A 20,602-nucleotide genomic window follows, 5' to 3' on the forward strand; every position below is an offset into this window, starting at 1 on the left:
TATTTTATTCTTTTTAACTTATTTATCCTCTGTTAATTTGAGGCACTTTGTAACTTCTGTCTGTGAAAGGTGCTATATAAATAAAGTTTACTTACTTTTTTGTTTTTTTTAATAATTTTGTGTCTTTTTTGTTAATTCTGTGTATTTTTTTGTCATTTTGTGTCTTTTTTGGTAATTCTGTGTCTTTTTTTTAGTAATTTTGTATCTTTTTTTAGTAATTTTGTGTCTTTTTTTAGTAATTTTGTATCTTTTTTTAGTAATTTTGTGTCTTTTTTTTTAGAAATTTTATATCTTTTTATAGTAATTTTGTGTCTTTTTTTCTGTCATTTTGTGTCTTTTATTGTCATTTTGTGTCTTTTTTAAAAACAATTTGTGTCTTTTTTTGGTAATTCTGTGTACTTTCTGGTCATTTTGTGTCTTTTTTTAATAATTTTGTGTCTTTTTTTTTAAGCAATTTTGTGTCTTTTTTTTTTAGCAATTTTGTATCTTTTTTTTTAAACAATTTTGATACTGCCTCCAGCGGGCCCCAGGTAATTAGAGTTTGAGACCCCTGGTTTAGACAGAGACGTTTCAGACAGAGATTTGTGATCTAGTCAGGCTTGTTGTTTAAAGCCATAATGTTCTTCAAATGACAACGTGAAGAACTTTTAATTAAATGTACATGGCATGCACGTGCTCCCTTGTTTTGCCGAGGCCAGTTGTTCAGAGTCTCGGTTGAAAAATACCAAAATTCCCCTTTTATGCAAGTATGATCATTCTTATTTGATCATGTTTAACGTCTTTGTTCATCAGTGTCTTTCTCACCTCTGGATGGTCATTTTGTGTCTTTTTTAAATAATTGTGTGTCTTTTTTGATAATTCGGTGTATTTTTTCTGTCATTTTGTGTCTTTTTTAATTAATTGTGTGTCTTTTTGGTAATTTTATGTCTGTTTTGGGTCATTTTGTGTCTTTTTTAATAATTTTGTGTCTTTTTTTGGGAATTCTGTGTATTTTTTTGTAATTTTGTGTCTGTTTTTGTCATTTTGTGTCTTTTTTAAGTAATTTAGTGTTTTTTCAGTAATTTGGTGTCTTTTTTTGTAATTTTGTGTCTTTTTTTAGTAATTTTATGTCTTTTTTTCTGTCATTTTGTGTCTTTTTTTGTCATTTTGTGTCTTTTATTGTCATTTTGTGTCTTTTTTTAGTCATTTTGTGTCTTTTTTAAAAACAATTTGTGTCTTTTTTGGTAATTCTGTGTATTTTCTGGTCATTTTGTGTCTTTTTTTAATAATTTTGTGTCTTCTTTAGCAATTTCGTGTCTTTTTTTGGTCATTTTGATACTGCCTGCAGCGGCCCCCAGTTAATTTGAGTTTGAGACCCCTGGTTTAGACAGAGACGTTTCAGACAGAGATTTGTGATCTAGTCAGGCTTGTTGTTTAAAGCCATAATGTTCTTCAAATGACAACGTGAAGAACTTTTAATTAAATGTACATGGCATGCACACGCTCCCTTGTTTTGGCGAGGCCAGTTGTTCAGAGTCTCGGTTGAAAAATACCAAAATTCCCCTTTTATGCAAGTATGATCGACCGTTCTTATTTGATGATGTTTAACGTCTTTGTTCACCAGTGTCTTTCTCACCTCTGGATGGTCTCGTCTTTCTGTCTCATGGTCTTCTGCTGCTCTTCCTGTATGCAGCGTAGCTGTGCAGCCAGACTCTGAACTCTCCCCTGCAGCTGGACAATCTGTTTCTCCGCCTTGTGCAGCTGCTCAGTTTGGGTCTGATACTGAGCCTCCAGGTAAACACTACACTGCTTCACAGCCTCCAACAAGTCCTCGTATCTAGTCAGAAACAGGTGTCAAATTAGACATTAGGACACATTTAGAGAACTTATGGTAAATTATTTTATGCACAACATGCAGTTATGACGAGAAACATCACAGCTTAATAATAAAAACAATTACAAATGATCACCTGATGTTGTACAAAATATATAATGCAGGAAAACAAGATGATGTAGTATGACAATATAATACATGTATGTACGATAGTTTTAGTTATTTATTTAAGAAATTAACCTTCTGAGTGTCTTTGCTTAGTCATATCTGGAAGAAAACTGGTGACCAATAGACAGAAAATGTTTATATTCATTCTAATTCCAAAATCTATATACTGTATACTACAGCTGCCATATTAGTAATCAGTTAATATGACTCACTTCTTAATGTATTCTTCCTCTTCTTTTTTAAATTTAGTCTTCATCCATTTCAGCTCGTCCTCAAGTTCCTTTATCCTGAGAGAGAAGATATTAAACTAAATATTAAAATATCAATCATTCACACACACACACACACACACACACACACACACACACACACAAATCAGACACAGAAACACACACACACACACAAAGACACATTCATTCATACACACAGACACACACACACACAGTTTGCACAAACAGATGCAAACACACACACACACACACACACACACAGACACACACAGAAACACACAGAAACACACACACACACAGTTTGCACAAACACACACAAACACATGCACACACACACACACACACACACACACACACACACACACACACACACGAAGACACGCACAAACGCACCAAAACAGACACAGAAACACACACAGTTTGCACAAACAGATGCAAACACACACACACACACACACAAACACACACACGCAGATACAAACAGACACAAAAACAGACAGAAACACACACATACATTGACACACACAAAGACACATTCATTCATACACACACACAAACACAAACAGACTGACACACACACACACACACACACACAAACACACAGACACAGACACAGACACACACACACACACAGACACACACACACACACACACACACACACACACACAGACACACACACACACACACACACACACACACACACACAGACACAGACACAGACACACACAGACACACACACACACACACACACACACACACACAGACACAGACACAGACACACACACACACACAGACACACACACACACACACACACACACAGACACACACACACACACCCAGAGACAGGATGGTACCTGTTGCCCCTGGCAGCGGTGATGTTTCTGATCTGCTCCTCTTTGTGATCCAGTTGGTTCTGGATCTCTTGACAGAAATCCTTTGAAGCCTTTAGAGCCTCAGAGGTCTGATGGTGAGTCTGGAGGAGAACCTCAGTCTCTTTAGAGAGCAGATCCACCTGGACCACAAGGACACACACCAACACACCGAGCAACACATTATGATGGAAACATCAGCTGTTAAGGGTTTAGAGGCCAACAAGTAAATAAAAACATCTCACCTGCTCTCCTGATTTATTAACATTACTTTGAAACATCACACAAGAAGGAGAGATGTTGTACTTTTTATTATCACAGCTGTGATTTTATCGTCAGCCATGATTATTAAAGCCACGATGATACACAGAACAACATCACAACAAGTGTGATATTGCTTTTATACAACTCTACAAGCAGCATTTAGTAGTTTACAGCAAAAAACAGCAAGAGATGATTCTACATTTGTTAATTTAATCATTTATTTGGCTCAAATAGTTCTGAAACTGCTGAGAGGGATGTCTAAAAACAAGAGCAAAACACTGAATTTGAGGGAAATTATCTTTATTTGTATATATATCTGAAGCAGACTGTGGTCAGTGCAATTACTGCTTTGGTTTTGAGTTGGATTTTGTAGTTTCTGCAATTTTTATATCATTTATATTTCTGAAATAAAGCAAAATTGAAATCTAAAACTTTGTCACAAGATAAAACAGACATCAGTATTTTCTTCTTTTATCTATCAATAGTATCTTCATTATCTTGTTTTGAGTATAATTTACCCACTGACCATAGCTTTATGTGCTTATTTAATTATCAGTATTATTTTTATGTGCTTATTTAATTATCTTATTGTGTAAAGACTTGTTTTTAGGATTGACATTGTGAGCTTTTTCATGCTTTTCAATCTCTTCAACTGTTGAATATGGTGAGTTTTTACCTAAAATATTGGCTCCAGTTGAGAGTTTTAGTTGCATGTTTATTATTTATTATTTCAAAAGCATTTTCTATTCACCAAAACGTGCTCGTTTCAAGTATTGCTGGCTTATTTTAATGTTAAAATAAGTAGATTTGGATATTTTTCAACATGTCATTGATTTTTCCAGTGCCGAGATATTTTTATTTACTTAAAGAATTCTTACAAAGAAACATTTACTTACTGCACTGGCAGATAATTTGACTTGTTTCGAGCATTATTTGTTTAATTCTAGTTATTTCTTATTTTTTGTCAGTTGGTTTTTGCAGTGTGGTATTTATGGACAGCATAAATTGACTCACAAGTCCTTATAAAGTGAAACACGTCGTTTCTAGAAACAGTTGAGTCGCTCTCCTCACCTTCAGACCACGAGATAACACCTCAGCGTGCATCTCGTCTGTTTTCAGGATGAATTCATGTTCCTGCTGTCGGAGCTCACTGTCAAAAGCTGCTGTCATCTCCTGTTGGTTGGGGAAGAAGAATTAGAGATGCTGTTTCTAGAATATTTATATATCACATTTATCATGAAATATAGGCAAAGATGCTTAAACTAACACATAACTCAGTATATTTTGTACCTTCCAGCCTTCGCTCTGTGTTTTGTGTTGTACAAATTCTAACTGATGGTTGATGGAAATTAAGCCAAAAAAAAAAAAGTCACAATCCTCCTTGTCTCAGGAAGTAACAGAATTAATCAAAATTACATTACAGGTATTATTTATTTTTATAAGTTTTGGGGGAAAAAAGAACAAAAGAACATAATACATTTAAAAAAAACACAATTGAACAATTAAAACATTATACATGATTAAAATTTTAAAATAATATTTACAGTGCAGGCAGATCAGATTCAAATGATGTCACACTGCGGTGAGGTGGTGTTTTATTTTGTGTTCTGGTGTTGTTATTTCCTGTTTTATTTTGAAATAGTAACTCTCCTCTTGTTTCAGGTCACTTGTCCTTACCCGTGTTTCATCTGTCTTTCATCTAATAGTCTGTGTCCACCTGGTGCTCCCTTCCCTCCATGTGTTCCAATAGTCTGTGTTCACCTGGTGCTCCCTTCCCCCCATGTGTTCCAATAGTCTGTTCACCTGGTGCTCCCTTCCCCCCATGTGTTCCAATAGTTCACCTGGTGCTCCCTTCCCCCCATGTGTTCCAATAGTCTGTTCACCTGGTGCTCCCTTCCCCCCATGTGTTCCAATAGTCTGTTCACCTGGTGCTCCCTTCCCCCCATGTGTTCCAATAGTTCACCTGGTGCTCCCTTCCCCCCATGTGTTCCAATAGTTCACCTGGTGCTCCCTTCCCCCCATGTGTTCCAATAGTTCACCTGGTGCTCCCTTCCCCCCATGTGTTCCAATAGTTCACCTGGTGCTCCCTTCCCCCCATGTGTTCCAATAGTTCACCTGGTGCTCCCTTCCCCCCATGTGTCCAATAGTCTGTGTTCACCTGGTTTCATAGTCTTTCTTGTCAGCCGTTTTGTTTTTCCTTCTTTAGGAGTAATTTTGTGTTCATTTTTTTTATTTTCCTCCTTTTGTCCATTTCCAGGTTTATCGTCGTGTTTTGTAGATTCTTTTATTTTTTCCATTAGGTTTGGTCCCTTCCCTTTTGGAGCGCCTTTTGTTTGTTGGAGTTTTTATTTGTTAGTTTTCCCCTTGAAAGATTAGATCGTATTCCCCGTATCTCAGGTTAGGACTTATTAGTTTTATTTCTTACAGTAGATAGCGTTACTGTGTTTTTAGACTTTTCTTTATTATCATTCTAGCTCAGCTTCAGGAGTTGTTGTTGTAGCCTCTTTGGTTTCACTCTGTGAGGATTTCTCTTGCTGCCTATTTGAATAAAGATAATTTTTTTGTACACATGTTCTGAGTCCTGACTTGACACTGACACAAAGTATGGGTGAAGTAGCTCAGCCTCCATATATGGAGGCGCCTGATCCTGCAAAGCTCTAGACATCAGAGTGAGAACTTTAAACTGAAAGAAGCCAGTGAAGAAACTTGAGGACAGGCTGACATGAGAGCGTCTGTTTGAACTAGTGAGTCCTGCAGCAGCATTCTGGAGTTACTGAAGGCCAACAAGGACGGACGAAGTGAAGAAAAAAGTGAGTTACACTAATTAATATGAGATATGAGATAAATGCATGGACATGCATCCCAAGTTCAGCTGTTAAAACTACAGATCTTACATTAATAAAGTGTCTTAACCCTCTGGGGTCTGAGCCTATTTTGGCCGTTTTTCTTAATACTTTTGACAATTATTTTCTCACTTTTAACCTACTTTATCAACATATTGAGCCCAAAAATCATGAAATCAGAGTTTATAAAATCATATTGTATTTACTACAATAAAAACCACAAATATGCTCAATGAACTGTTTTGCAACTTGAAAATGTAAACATAGGATACAAATATGAACATATAAAAAGGTAAACATTTAAATATAATTAAACTTTATACAAAAAAGTTCCATAAAAACATGTATATTTATAGGCTTTTTTTCCTTGTTAGCTGCAATTCTTCAAAACAAACGCTCAAATATTTCTGTTCTATCAAATTAAAACGATCATATCTTTGGTTTTACATGAGCTAGGGATGTCAAACAAAAACTGTGAGAAAGTTTCAAGTCTGAACTTTGGAGTGAAGTTGATAGCAGCGCTCCATGTCAACTAGTTTTTTTGTTAAACGTCACATGATCTGATCAGGACGCCACCATCAGAGACCCCAGAGGGTTAAATGGAAAAAGAAGCCTTTCACACTGACATACTAGGTCAGCGCTGGCTTTTTAGGAATTTAATTACATGCTGTTAGCACTTAAACACTTTTAATTTGTGAGTAAAGACACACAGAGAGCAAGATGGGGAGACAAAAAGGTTGAGATAGAATGAGAGAAAGCAACTGATTCTGTCTGATTTAGAGATTTAGAGTTAACAACAGTAGCAGAATCAATTAATTCCATATCAGCTGATTGACTGTAAAATATAAACAAAAACAGAATTAATCTGAACAGTGAGAAACTGAAATTAACCTTGGCCCCACTCACTTTCCTTTTCCCACAAAATCCTCAGTTTCACTCAGTTTTTTTGACTATTACTTCTGTGAACATGTGCCCAGATTAGAAAATATTCTTTTTTTAGTTTACACTGTAATAATGTAATAATAGAATCCAGATTCTATCGATATATCCAGTTGGAACAAAACATTTTCAGTTGAATATATGTCGTTGTTGAATATATATATATAATTCATGTAATTGATGTCTCCATTTTTAGTATAAAATATAGAACTAGATATTATCCTCATTTTACCTGCTTATATATGTTATATATGAAACCTGTGTTCATATTTGCAATATTTAAAATTCTGTGTTTTGAAACAGAATTTTCAAGATCAGATTTTATGTTTTCCTTTGTTTCTTTTGGGTTCAAAATTTCGATCATTAAATCAAACTTAAAAATTAATTATCAGGACATATAGGTGAGGTTGGGCTGAAAAAACTGACACCAACATGGCATGGTGAAGATTTTTAACAGACTTTTTAACGGACATAATAACCGAAGATCTTAGAGGGTTAAGATGAAGCAGTTTACACACCGATCCTAGTTTTTATGATCATCTGCCACTATTTACTGACTAATTTCTGTTTAAGTTTCTACAGTAAATCAGTTTGATTCTTAGCTTTTTCATTTTTATTTGAGGAACCTGTAACTTAAATTTGTCTCCTCCCAAGATTATAGTTAACGAAATAACAAAAACTAGAATTGAAAAAACATTTTCTTTAACTGAAATAAAAATAAAAGTTAGAGTTTTTAAAAAAAACGATAACTAAGTGAAACTGTATTTTGTGGTTACAAAACTAACTAAAATTATAGTGTAAATGTCCTTCGTTTTCGTCTTTGTCAACTTTTTTCATCCGTAAACCTTTTTGGTTGATATGAAATCTATTTCATCTATCTGGTTTTATGACTTAATAAACTTATTGGGGCTGAGATGGATCAGACAAAGGAAATAAAGGAAACATTTATTGTGACCTTATTGAATCTGGACCCAACAAATACCCCATTACAAAACAACTACAACTAACTAAAAAAATTCCCAAATTTACGAGAAAAAAAAATTCATTTACGAGAAAAAGTGACAAATTTACGGGAAAAAAGTGACAAATTTACAAGAAAAAAGTGACGAATTTATGAGAAAAAAAATCTCAAATTTACGAGAAAAAAATCCAAAAAGTGACAAATTGCCCTAACCCAACAAATACCCCATTACAAAATAACTACAACTAATAAAAACTAAACCAAAACTAATAAAAACTAAACCAAAACTAATAAAAACTAAGCACTTTCCCAAAAATAAAAACTAATTAAAACCACAAAACTCACTCTAAAAACTAATTAAAACTAACGGAATTTGAAAACAAAAAAACACAATGAAATTAAAACTAAAACTAATGAAAAATCCAAAACTATTATAACCTCGTTTCCCACCTCTGAAACCAAATGACAGTGTAGTAACATCTGTTTCATATAAAAAGGTCTGATGTGCATATATACCAAGGTTATAATAGTTTTGGATTTTTCATTAGTTTTAGTTTTAATTTCGTTGTGAATTTTTGTCTTCAGATTCAGTTAGTTTCAGTTAGTTTTAGTTAGTTTTTAGAGTGAATTTTCTAGTTTTAGTTTAGTTTTTATTTTTTGAAAATGCTTAGTTTTAGTTTAGTTTTTATTAGTTTTAGTGTTAGTTTTAATTTTTTTGTAATGGGCTATGTGTTGGGTGCCAGATTCAAAGAGGTCATAATAAATGTTTCCTTTATTTCCTTTGGTTTATCATCTCAGCCCCAATAAGGTTATTAACTCTTACAGTTCGGGGTGTTTTGAATTTTGGTTCTAGTGTAAACATCCCAGTCTCAGTAAACATATTTACCATGTGTTGCATGTTCAAATAGAAACACTGAATTATGAATGAAAAAAGTTGACAAAAACGAAAACGAAGGACATTTTCACTATAATTTTAGTTAGTTTTAGTTCGTTTTGTAACCACAAAATCATTTAAATTTTAAAACTCTAGTTTTTATTTTTATTTCAGTTAACAAAAATGTTTTTTCAATTCTAGTTTTCGTTACTTCGTTAGTTTTCGTTAACTATAATAACCTTGATCTGTACGAGATTCATTGAGACGTTTACTGTGAGCATGATAACACAACCAGCTGATTGAGTGAAACAGACAGCAGCCAGTCAGAGGTTGAAGCTCTTTTGTCTGGGTTCATCCTAAAGGTCTGCTGTTGATCCCTGCTGAATGTCTGGCTGCTCTGCTAGTTATTTCAGTCAACCTGACTGGATGTCTTGGACTAAAGCCAACGGCTGTAACACGAGCTGTGGAGCATGTTACTGCGTCCACGCGCTCTGCTGCACAGCTGTGCATCCGTGTCAGTAGCACAATGTCTTTTCCACACTGTCGTATGGATAAAGTCTTTATTTTGGTGGGAGCTAGCAGAGGCCCGAATGGTTTTATTCATTAACAGACCACTTTATAGCTCATATTATAGGGCTGCACGATTAATCACATTTTAGTCCTGATCACGATTTTGGCCGCCACGATTAAATTAACCTAATCGTCGGCGATATTTCCATTTTAAAATGCGTCTCTCCTGCAGATCTAATCAACACTTTCTACACCAGTAGTCCTCCAACCACCAGGGGGCGGGGCCGTGTTTCTCCCCTGAAAACAGCCTGGTTGCTGATTGGATAGAACGCTAAGCAGGATGTGACGTAGTACTCGACGCCACGCCGGTGAAGCAGTGTTGCTAACATAGCGACTTTGTTGCTATATTTAGCGACTTTTCAGACCCCCTTAGAGACTATTTTTCCAAAAAAGCGACTGGAGACAAATCCAGCGACTTTTTCTGGTGTTATTGGAGACTTTTGGAGACTCGTTCTTACTCTTCTTAATGAGCCGCGGGGGCCGGAGGCTCGTTAAGAAGAGTAAGAACGAGTTGAAGCAGTCCAGTCCTCCTGCAGCAGTCTCTCCCAGCTGCAGAGCCGGAGGGGATGTTAACCCCTTAGCGTCCAGTCTGCAAATTGCTAACAGGCTAACAGTTAGCTCTGTAGCAGTACAGTGTGTATATGCTAACAGGCTAACAGTTAGCTCTGTAGCAGTACAGTGTGTATGTGCTAACAGGCTAACAGTTAGCTCTGTATCAGTACAGTGTGTATGTGCTAACAGGCTAACAGTTAGCTCTGTAGCAGTACAGTGTGTATGTGCTAACAGGCTAACAGTTAGCTCTGTAGCAGTACAGTGTGTATGTGCTAACAGGCTAACAGTTAGCTCTGTAGCAGTACAGTGTGTATGTGCTAACAGGCTAACAGTTAGCTCTGTAGCAGTACAGTGTGTATGTGCTAACAGGCTAACAGTTAGCTCTGTAGCAGCACAGTGTGTATGTGCTAACAGGCTAACAGTTAGCTCCGTAGCAGTACTGTGTGTATGTCCTAACACATTACATGAAATAATCAGAGTTTCAGACCTTCAGATGGATGACAGTGTGTGTGTGTGTGTGTGTGTGTGTGTGTGTGTGTTCACCTGTCTCTGTAGAGTCAGCTGTGTTTCCACCTCTTGTATCCTGCGCTTCATCTCCCGTTCCTTCCTCTCATACTCCTCTCTTTGCTTTTGAATTTCACCAGCCATAGAGCTACAATTTAGCCACAAAAACAAATACTCAGAGTTATGAGTTAAAGTACCCTGACAATGATTTAGTAAGAAAAAAAGCTCAGATTTAAGATATTCATTATCATTACCAGTATTACAAGGTCGATGTCTCTGATGATTATATTTCATGTATTCATTTAGATCAGGGGTTTCAAACTCAAATTACCTGGGGGCCGCTGGAGGCAGTATCAAAATGACCAAAAAAAGACACAAAATTACTAAAAAAAAAAGACACAAAATGACAAAAACAAGACACAAAATGACAGAAAAAAACACAAAATGACAAAAAAATACACAGAATTACCAAAAAAGACACAAAATGACACAAAAAAGACACAAAATGGCCAAAAAAAGACACATAATTACAAAAAAGACACAATTATTAAAAAAGACACAAAATTATTTAAAAAAAGACACAGAATTACCAAAAAAGACACAAAATTACTAAAAAAAGACACAAAATTACTAAAAAAACAGACACCAAATGGCCAAAAAGACACAAAATGACCAAAAAAAGACACAAGATGACCAAAAAAGACAAAATATGACCAAAAAAGACACAAAATGACCAAAAAAGACACAAAATTACTAAAAAAACAGACACCAAATGGCCAAAAAGACACAAAATGACCAAAAAAAGACTCAAGATGACCAAAAAAGACAAAAAATGACAAAAAAAGACACAAAATGACCAAAAAAGACACAAAATTACTAAAAAAAAGACACAAAATGACCAAAAAAAGACTCAAGATGACCAAAAAAGACACAAAATAACTAAAAAGAAACAGCAGCAGACACAAAAAGACACAAATCACCAAAAAATACACAAGATGACTCACACTTCTTTTAAACCAAAGACTCACTTTAATAGTGATGTAGGAAGGTTAATTGAGAACGTGCCGACACTAATCACGGCTGGAATCTTTTTTTTTTTTTTGCCTTTTCTGCTGCTTATCCCAGTTTCTTCCCCCTGACTTACCACTTGAGCTCATCCAGCTGCAGCTGATGTTGAGCAGCATCTTCCTGCCTCTTCTGCGTCTCTCTGGCCGTCTGCGTCTGCAGCTCGGCTAGCTGCAGACGCAGACGGTGCAGCTCCTCCTGCCTGCAAATCAACACAGTCTGTTAGCTTTAGTCAGCTGAGAGAGACGCCTGCTGGGGCCTGACACAAGTTCTCCTCTCTTAAATGATTGTATGAATAGAGGATCAATATCTCAGAGGCTGGTTTCAGGGAATCTATCTATCTTTACCATGTTTTGCTGACGGGGCACGACGTAATTTTGTAGTTTTGTAGTTTGACGTAGTTTGGTCCCTGAACATGTTAAAATGAAGCTGATGGTCAGACCAAGGCGACAAACACCAGCGTGTCAGTGAGTGTCGGTGAATAAGACGCATCTTCAAGTGTTATGTCCTAGTAGGGGAGGGGTCTCAGACTCTAATTACCTGGGGGCCGCAGGAGGCAGCATCAAATAACACAAAAAAGACACAAAATTACTAAAAAAACCCACAAAATGACCAAAAAAGACACAAAATTACAAAAAAAAACACAAAATTACAAAAAAAAGACACAAAATTACCAAAAAAGACACAAAATGACTAAAAAAGACACAAAATTTAAAAAAAAAAAACACAAAATGACCCAAAAAAAAGACACAAAATTACTAAAATAAAGACACAAAATGACCAAAAAAAAAGACACAAAATGATGGAAAAAAAACATAGTACTCAAAAAAGACACAAAATTATTTTAAAAAGACACAACATGACAAAAGAAAAACTAAATTACTTAAGACACAAAATTACTAAAAGAAAAGACACAAAATGACCAAAAATTACACAAAATGACGAAAAAAAACTAAATTACTTAAAAAAGAAACAAAATTACCAAAAAAAGACACAAAATTATTTCTGTCATTTTGTGTCTTTTTCAGTAATTTTGGGTATTTTTTGGGTCATTTTGTGGTTTTTTTTAAAAATCATTTTGTGTCTTTTTTGATTTTTTTTTTAATGATTTTGTGTCTTTTTTGGTCATTTTGTGTCTTTTTTGGTAATTTTGGTTTTTATTGTAATTTTTTTTGTCTTTTTTGGTAATTTTGTGTCTTTTTTCGGTAATTTTGTGTCTTTTTTTTATGATTTTGTGTCTTTTTTTGGTCATTTTGATACTGCCTCCGCCGGCCCCCAGTTAATTAGAGTTTGAGAGCCCTGGTTTAGCCGGTTTAAAGTGACATACTGAGTGAGGAGAACAGTGAGTCACAGTCGTGGATACAGGAAGAGATAAAAGCTTTTATAAACATCTCAAGTTCAGTATTTGAAACTACTGTTGTCAGTTTGCTGATATTTCTCAAGTGTAAAAAGCAGGAAGCTGCTTAACACGGTGTGAAACGTGATGATTTATCAAATATTACCCCTGAGTTACACAACTGGGTGTGGACGGAAGAGGAAAGGGTTCTTCACTCTGATCCAAATGTTACACATGAATTAAAGCCAGTTATTGCTGAGTCATGCTGCCGTGCTGACAGTAAATGACTTATTTCCTGTGTTTCTATGTACTTCTGCTGTGCATTTGCTGTTCTTGCTAAATCCAGTTAATGTTATTATTGTTGTTGTTATATCTGCTTTTCATTCTTTTACTAAATCAGAATTATAAAGGCATGCAAAGGCGCTGCAAACAAGGTGTTTAGTCTAAAAACCAGATCAAACAGTAAATCTGAGGGAAATGATCTTGCTGCATGGACAGATAATTTACCTTGACAAGATTTATTAAATTAAGATTATTAAATCTAGAAATAAGCATGTTGAACACTTACAATAATAAATTAACTCTTAAAACCAGATAAAGTAAAGCTGCCAGCAGTGATGAACTGGCCCGAGCAGAGTGACCTGATGATTATTTGGTATTTGGTTGGACACAAAATTAACAAAAAAAAGACACAAAATTACAAAAAAAGGCAAAAAAAATGACCAAAAAAGACACAAAATTAACAAAAAAGACACAAAATTAACAAAAAAAAAACACAAAATTACAAAAAAGGCAAAAAAAATGACCAAAAAAGAAACAAATTGACCAAAAAAAGAAACAAAATGACCAAAAAAGACACAAAATGGCCCAAAAAAGAAACAAATTGACCAAAAAAGACACAAAATGGCCCAAAAAAGACACAAATTGACCAAAAAAAGAAACAAAACGACCAAAAAAGACACAAAATGGCCCAAAAAAGAAACAAATTGACCAAAAAAAAGACACAAAATGACCCAAAAAGACAGAAAATGACAGAAAAAAACTAAATTACTTAAAAATATGTAGAATTTCTTTGCTTCTTTTTTGAGGATTTCTTTCTTTTCCAATGCGAGCTTCAGAAGACAAGCGGTGAAGTTCTCTCAGGCAAATTTGTGATTTCTTTTATTTTGGGCTTTTATAAATGAAATTGACTTAAAATGAATGTAGTATCTTTTTCATGGATGTGCATGAAAGACGTGTACCTGTTGTGCTGTGCGGTCAGAGCGGTGGCGGTTCTGACATCATAACTCTCCAGCTCTCTGTCTCGCTGGTCCAGGATCACCAGGTTAAACTGGAAATCCTCCCTCAGCTGCTGGTAACGCTCTCTGGGAAATTAACCATTAGAAAATAAAGAACTGGTTATTACTGAAAAGAGAGACATGAGCTTTTTAAATCAAGTGAAAGTTATTTAGGTACAGGAAGAAGGTCGTCAAAATGACGACGCTCGCTGTGAGTTAAGGTGAAAAAAAGAGTTTTAAGTTGGATAAAAAGACTTTTATAAAAAGATAAAAAGATAAAAAGACTTTAGAGATCATATGATGGAAGAAAATGAGATGATGATGATCTCTTGTTTTGTCCACAAACCAAAGAGATATTCAGTTTATTGTCATAAAGGAACAAAGAAACCAGAAATATTCACATTGAAGAAGCTGAAATCAGAGAATTTGGATTTATTGTCTTTAAAAAAACGGCTCAAACCAATTATTGGATTATCAAAATAGTTGACGATTAATTTAATAATCGATTATTGTTTGATGAATCGAATAATTGTTGCAGCTGTAGTTTTTCATGTGTTTTTATGTCAGTTTTTTTGTCATTTTTGCTTGTTTTATGTGTGTTTTTTGTAAATTTTTTGAGTGGTTTTTGTAAAAACAAAAAAAAAAGTTTTGGTGTGTTTTTGTGTGTTTTAAGTGGGGTTTTATGTGGATTTTTTGTAAAAAAAAAAATGTGTTTTTGTAATTTTGTGTTTTTTTATGTGTGTGTTTTTAGGGCTCCAGCTAACAATTATTTTCATTATCGATTATTTAAACCAAATATCAATGAGTGTTTCCAAACCACAAGATGACGTCCTCAAATCTCTTGTTTTGTCCACAAACCAAAGAGATATTCAGTTTATTGTCATAAAGGAACAAAGAAAGCAGAAATATTCACATTGAAGAAGCTGAAATCAGAGAATTTGGACTTATTGTCTTTAAAAAAAACGGCTCAAACCAATTATTGGATTATCAAAATAGTTGACGATTAATATAATAATCGATTATTGTTTGATTAATTGAATAACTGTTGCAGCTCTAAATGAAACATACAATGTTTACAGAATAAATTATAATTCTACACTGTAAAAAATAATGATTTTAGGGTGAAAAACTGCTAAACCATGACAGTAAAAGATGTAAAATGATAAATGAGTTAATTCAGTTTCAGTAACAATGAAACACTGTACTATATATATATATATATATATACATATATATACAAGCCACCACTATAATTTTTGCATTATCTTTTGTAAAAAATACTTTTTCTCACTGTTAAATGTACTAAACACCATATCTCTAACAAAAATATCCTGTAATATTTAATGGTAAAATCTTTAATTTATGCAGCAATAATAAAAAGTATTTTCTTGTCAATTATATGGCAAAACAGCGTTTCTTTTCATGGGAAAACTTTTTATTTACACAGTAAAAAATGGAATAAAATGGCAATCCTAAACGTGAAATCAACAGTGCTAATATCTTTTTACCGTAATATTTAAAAAAAACTTTAAATTATTTATTACGGTAAAGCTACTGCTGTTTTTTTACCGTAAAAACAACAAAAATTTTTTTTACAGTGTATGGAAAATACATATAATATGAGGCACTAGAAAGCAGCCTTGAATGTCTAAATATAACAATAAAGCTGATTCTGATTAGAACAAAACTCTCTAAACTCAAATGTTAAATAATAAAACCCTGTTTTGTCACACATATTGTAGTTTTTTTATTTATCCAGACTGTGACCCGATACAATGGAGGTGTATGGAACTTAGTTTTAGTTCACAGCCTGAAACAAATGACATTTCAAAATTTCAGCAGCACTCAGATACAGTTTCCAGGTTACTGGTGATAATCCACAGAGCTCCATTGTATTGGCTTGGAAGCAGATATCTCTGACTCATATTTCAAAACCCATGCAAATAAAAACCAAAACTATCTGCATAGAGAGATAGCAGGCCAGGTAGGTGGGGAAACGTGCTCTTTTGTTACTTTGTTTAACCATTTAACCCTTTATCAGGCCAAGAACTATATTTGGTAACTTCAGTGGATATCAAAATGAAACATGTCTCTCTGTTTGGTTGGAGAACCACATGGATTCATACGAGGAGAACTTGACTATGACGGGTTGCAAATTTACTAGATTAAAGTGCCAAATCTACAAGAAAAAATGTGCAGATTTGTGAGATTTAAAGTGGTGAATCTGGGAGAAAAAAGTAGTTTTTTTCTCCACTTTTGTCTCGTGAATCTGCAACTTTTTTCGAGCAGATTCACCACTTTAAATCTCACAAATCTGCACATTTATTCTTGTACATTTGGCACTTTAATCTAGTACATTTGCAAGATTTGTGAGATTTAAAGTGGTGAATCTGCTCGAAAAAAGTTGCAGATTTACGAGACAAAAGTGGGGGAAAAAAGGACTTTTTTCTCACAGATTCTCCACTTTAAATCTCATAAATCTTGCAAATTTACTAGATTAAAGTGCCAAATCTACAAGAAAAAATGTGCAGATTTGTGAGATTTAAAGTGGTGAATCTACGAGAAAAAAGTTGTTTTTCCCCACTTTTGTCTCGTAAATCTGCAACTTTTTTCGAGCAGATTCACCACTTTAAATCTCTTAAATCTGCACATTTATTCTTGTAGATTTGGCACTTTAATCTAGTACATATGCAAGATTTAAGAGATTTAAAGTGGTGAATCTGGGAGAAAAAAGTCGCAGATTTATGAGACGAAAGTGGGGGAAAAAAAAACTTTTTTCTTGCAGATTCACCACTTTAATTCTCAAAAATCTTGCAAATTTACTAGATTGTTAAAGTGCCAAATCTACAAGAAAAAATGTGCAGATTTGTGAGATTTAAAGTGGTGAATCTGCGAGAAAAAAGTAGTTTTTTTCTCCACTTTTGTCTCGTAAATCTGCGACTTTTTTCGAGCAGATTCACCACTTTAAATCTCTTAAATCTGCACATTTTTCTTGTAGATTTGGCACTTTAATCTAGTACATATGCAAGATTTAAGAGATTTAAAGTGTCAAATCTGCTCGAAAAAAGTCGCAGATTTACGAGACAAAAGTGGGGAAAAAATGACTTTTTTCTTGCAGATTCACCACTTTAAATCTCATAAATCTTAATAAGTGCCAAATCTACATGAAAAAAATAAGCAGATTTAAGAGATTTAAAGTGGCAAATCTGCTCGAAAAAAGTCGCAGATTTACAAGACAAAAGTGGGAAAAAACTGCTTTTTTCGAGCAGATTAACCACTTTAAATCTCAAAAATCTTGCAAATTTACTAGATTATTAAAGTGCCAAATCTACAAGAAAAAATGTGCAGATTTGTGAGATTTAAAGTGGTTAATCTGCGAGAAAAAAACAGTTTTTTCCCACTTTTGTCTTGTAAATCTGCAACTTTTTTCTCCCAGATTCACCACTTTAAATCTCTTAAATCTGCACATTTTTCTTGTAGATTTGGCACTTTAATCTAGTACATTTGCAAGATTTAAGAGATTTAAAGTGGTGAATCTGGGAGAAAAAAGTCGCAGATTTACGAGACAAAAGTGGGGGAAAAAAACTACTTTTTTCTTGCAGATTCACCACTTTAATTCTCATAAATCTTGCAAATTTACTAGATTATTAAAGTGCCAAATCTACAAGAAACAAATGTGCAGATTTAAGACATTTAAAGCAGCAAATCTGCTCAAAAAAAGTCGCAGATTTATGAGACAAAAGTGGGGGAAAAAATGACTTTTTTCTTGCAGATTCACCACTTTAAATCTCATAAATCTGCACATTTTTCTTGTAGATTTGACACCGAAAATCTCGTGAACTTTTTTTCTCAAAATATGACCCCCCTCCCCCCGGGTCCGTATGTTTGTTTTTTAACACATTCTGGCTGTATGTAATATCCTCCAATATTCTCTAGGGTTGAAATTTGGAATTTGCAAGTATTTCAATAAGTGTCCTATTAGAGTTCAAATGTTCTAACTATTGTAATGTCATCATTATTTCAGTTTACTGGAGACTTGATGACTCAACTTGTCCACATTTAAATAGGTGAAGCAGTTCTATTTAGGTTTTATAACTGAGGGTGTTATACACAAATTTAAGGGAAGAGACTCTGTCCACCCAAAGACAAGAGTCTCACACTCCACAGACACACACATAATGAATCAGAAACCAGAGCAAATAGAAAAGACACGAGTGAAGATATGCTTTGCAGCAGACTAGGGCTGAAATGGTTAATAATTAATGATTAATGGGTTGGTTGACTGGCAGAAAATGTAATCGCTCAAGACAAAATGCCAAGCAAATGCCACAGCTTTTCTGTGTTTATTTATAATTGTAAATATATATATATTTTTTTTTTGCTATGTGGGTCAAATAACTCAAAAATTGAATTTGAAGATGTCCCCTTGGGCTCTGGATTGTTTTCTGACAATTCACAATTTGAAATTCTGTGTCGTTATTTGAGAGTGGCAAATCATAAATTGTATTTTTAAGCAATATTTCCAGCTAAAAGTTGAGGTGTACACATTTACTGATACTAGTGCAGTAACCGTAGGAAGTATGTATTGGTACATTACATTAGATCTGCAACAATTATTCCATTAATTGAACAATAATCGATTATTAAATTAATCGTCAACTATTTTGATAATCCAATAATTGGTTTGAGCCGTTTTTTTTAAAGACAATAAGTCCAAATTCTCTGATTTCAGCTTCTTCAATGTGAATATTTCTGGTTTCTTTGTTCCTTTATGACAATAAACTGAATATCTCTTTGGTTTGTGGACAAAACAAGAGATTTGAGGACAAAATCTTGTGGTTTGGGAACACTCATTGATATTTCGTTTAAATAATCGATAATGAAAATAATCGTTAGTTGCAGCCCTAAAAACACACATAAAAAAACACAAAATTACAAAAACACTTTTTTTTTTTTACAAAAAACTCCACAAAATTCCACATAAAAACCCACTTAAAACACACAAAAACACACAGAAAACCCTTTTTTTTTGTTTTTACAAAAAATACCCCATAGAAATACAAAAAACAATCATAAAACAAGCAAAAACGACAAAAAAACTGACATAAAAACACACGAAAAACTAGAGCTGCAACAATTATTCGATTAATCGAACAATAATCGGTTATTAAATTAATCGTCAACTATTTTGATAATCTAATAATTGGTTTGAGCAGTTTTTTTTAAAGGCAATAAGTCCAAATTCTCTGATTTCAGCTTCTTCAATGTGAATATTTCTGGTTTCTTTGTTCCTTTATGACAATAAACTGAATATCTCTTTGGTTTGTGGACAAAACAAGAGATTTGAGGACGTTATCTTGTATATTTTTCAACATTTTATTGACCAAACAACTCATCGATTAATCGTTTAAATAACCGACAGATTAATCCATAATGAAAATAATCGTTAGTTGTAAACTGAATTTGAAGATGTCCCCTTGGGCTCTGGATTTTTTTCTGATAATTCACAATTTGAAAGATGAAGCAATTATTTAAAAATAATTGTGCTAAGCAACAAACCGAGCAGCGAGATTAAATTCTGTGTTGTTTCTTGAGAAACTAGGGGTCAAGTGGCAAATCATTATTTTATTTTCAAGCAATATTTCCAGCTAAAAGTTGAGGCGTTCAGTCGTGGTTCACATTGACTGATATTGTGACGTGAAGTGATCAGATTAAAGGGGTGTGCCATATCGTATCATTCACGATAATATCGGTATATTTTTTTTATGGTTAAAAAAAATGCATATCATGATATTATATATCATGTTCCTACTTGTTGATGTCGTGGTTAAAGTTGTTTTAATCACAAAAAGCTACTTACTCCCTGTCGCTAAACACATGCAGCTTTCAAAATAAGAGCACGGTGTGTTAACAGAATCCACCATAGAACTTACAAGAAGACTGTCAAAATAAGACGCCTTAAATAAAACATACAAGAACCTTTATTCTCCTTTACTAAATGTCATTAAAATGTGTATTTTTATTATTTGCTCATACTCAAGAGTCAAGAGTAATTTTTTTGTATTTGGCAACTGTTGAGATTTGCACTTCACACTATATTTTAGATTTTTAATTATTTATACAGACTAAAAAAAATCATGTTTTCTATATTTTTTTTTAACAATATTTCCTAATATCGTCAAGAAACTTGTTATCACAAAAATAGCCTGAAATATGGTGATATTCTTTTCTACCTGAGGGAGCAGACCTCCTGCTGGGCCGTTCTGAGGGAACTCTCCAGGTGATGACTTCTGGCCACCAGGAGCTCCTTCTGCTCCTTCTCATTCCTGGCCAGC

General features: G+C 34.1%; 1 protein-coding gene across 1 annotated transcript in view; it reads right to left on the reverse strand.

Annotated features, from left to right (window-relative positions):
* ccdc57 (coiled-coil domain containing 57) overlaps positions 1-20,602 on the reverse strand; it is a 54,250-nt gene that overhangs the window by 28,682 nt on the left and 4,966 nt on the right. Inside the window, exons 2-9 of the mRNA XM_059325118.1 lie at positions 20,501-20,602; positions 14,232-14,354; positions 11,734-11,856; positions 10,629-10,737; positions 4,418-4,519; positions 3,068-3,225; positions 2,194-2,268; positions 1,616-1,816 (exon numbers count right to left, since the gene is read on the reverse strand). The exon at positions 20,501-20,602 is cut by the window's right edge and continues 65 nt beyond it. Coding sequence (XP_059181101.1) covers positions 1,616-1,816; positions 2,194-2,268; positions 3,068-3,225; positions 4,418-4,519; positions 10,629-10,737; positions 11,734-11,856; positions 14,232-14,354; positions 20,501-20,602 — 993 coding nt within the window. The remainder of the gene's footprint in view (positions 1-1,615; positions 1,817-2,193; positions 2,269-3,067; positions 3,226-4,417; positions 4,520-10,628; positions 10,738-11,733; positions 11,857-14,231; positions 14,355-20,500) is intronic.

This window comes from Centropristis striata, chromosome 21, assembly GCF_030273125.1.
Source record: "Centropristis striata isolate RG_2023a ecotype Rhode Island chromosome 21, C.striata_1.0, whole genome shotgun sequence".
Classification (NCBI taxonomy): domain Eukaryota; kingdom Metazoa; phylum Chordata; class Actinopteri; order Perciformes; family Serranidae; genus Centropristis; species Centropristis striata.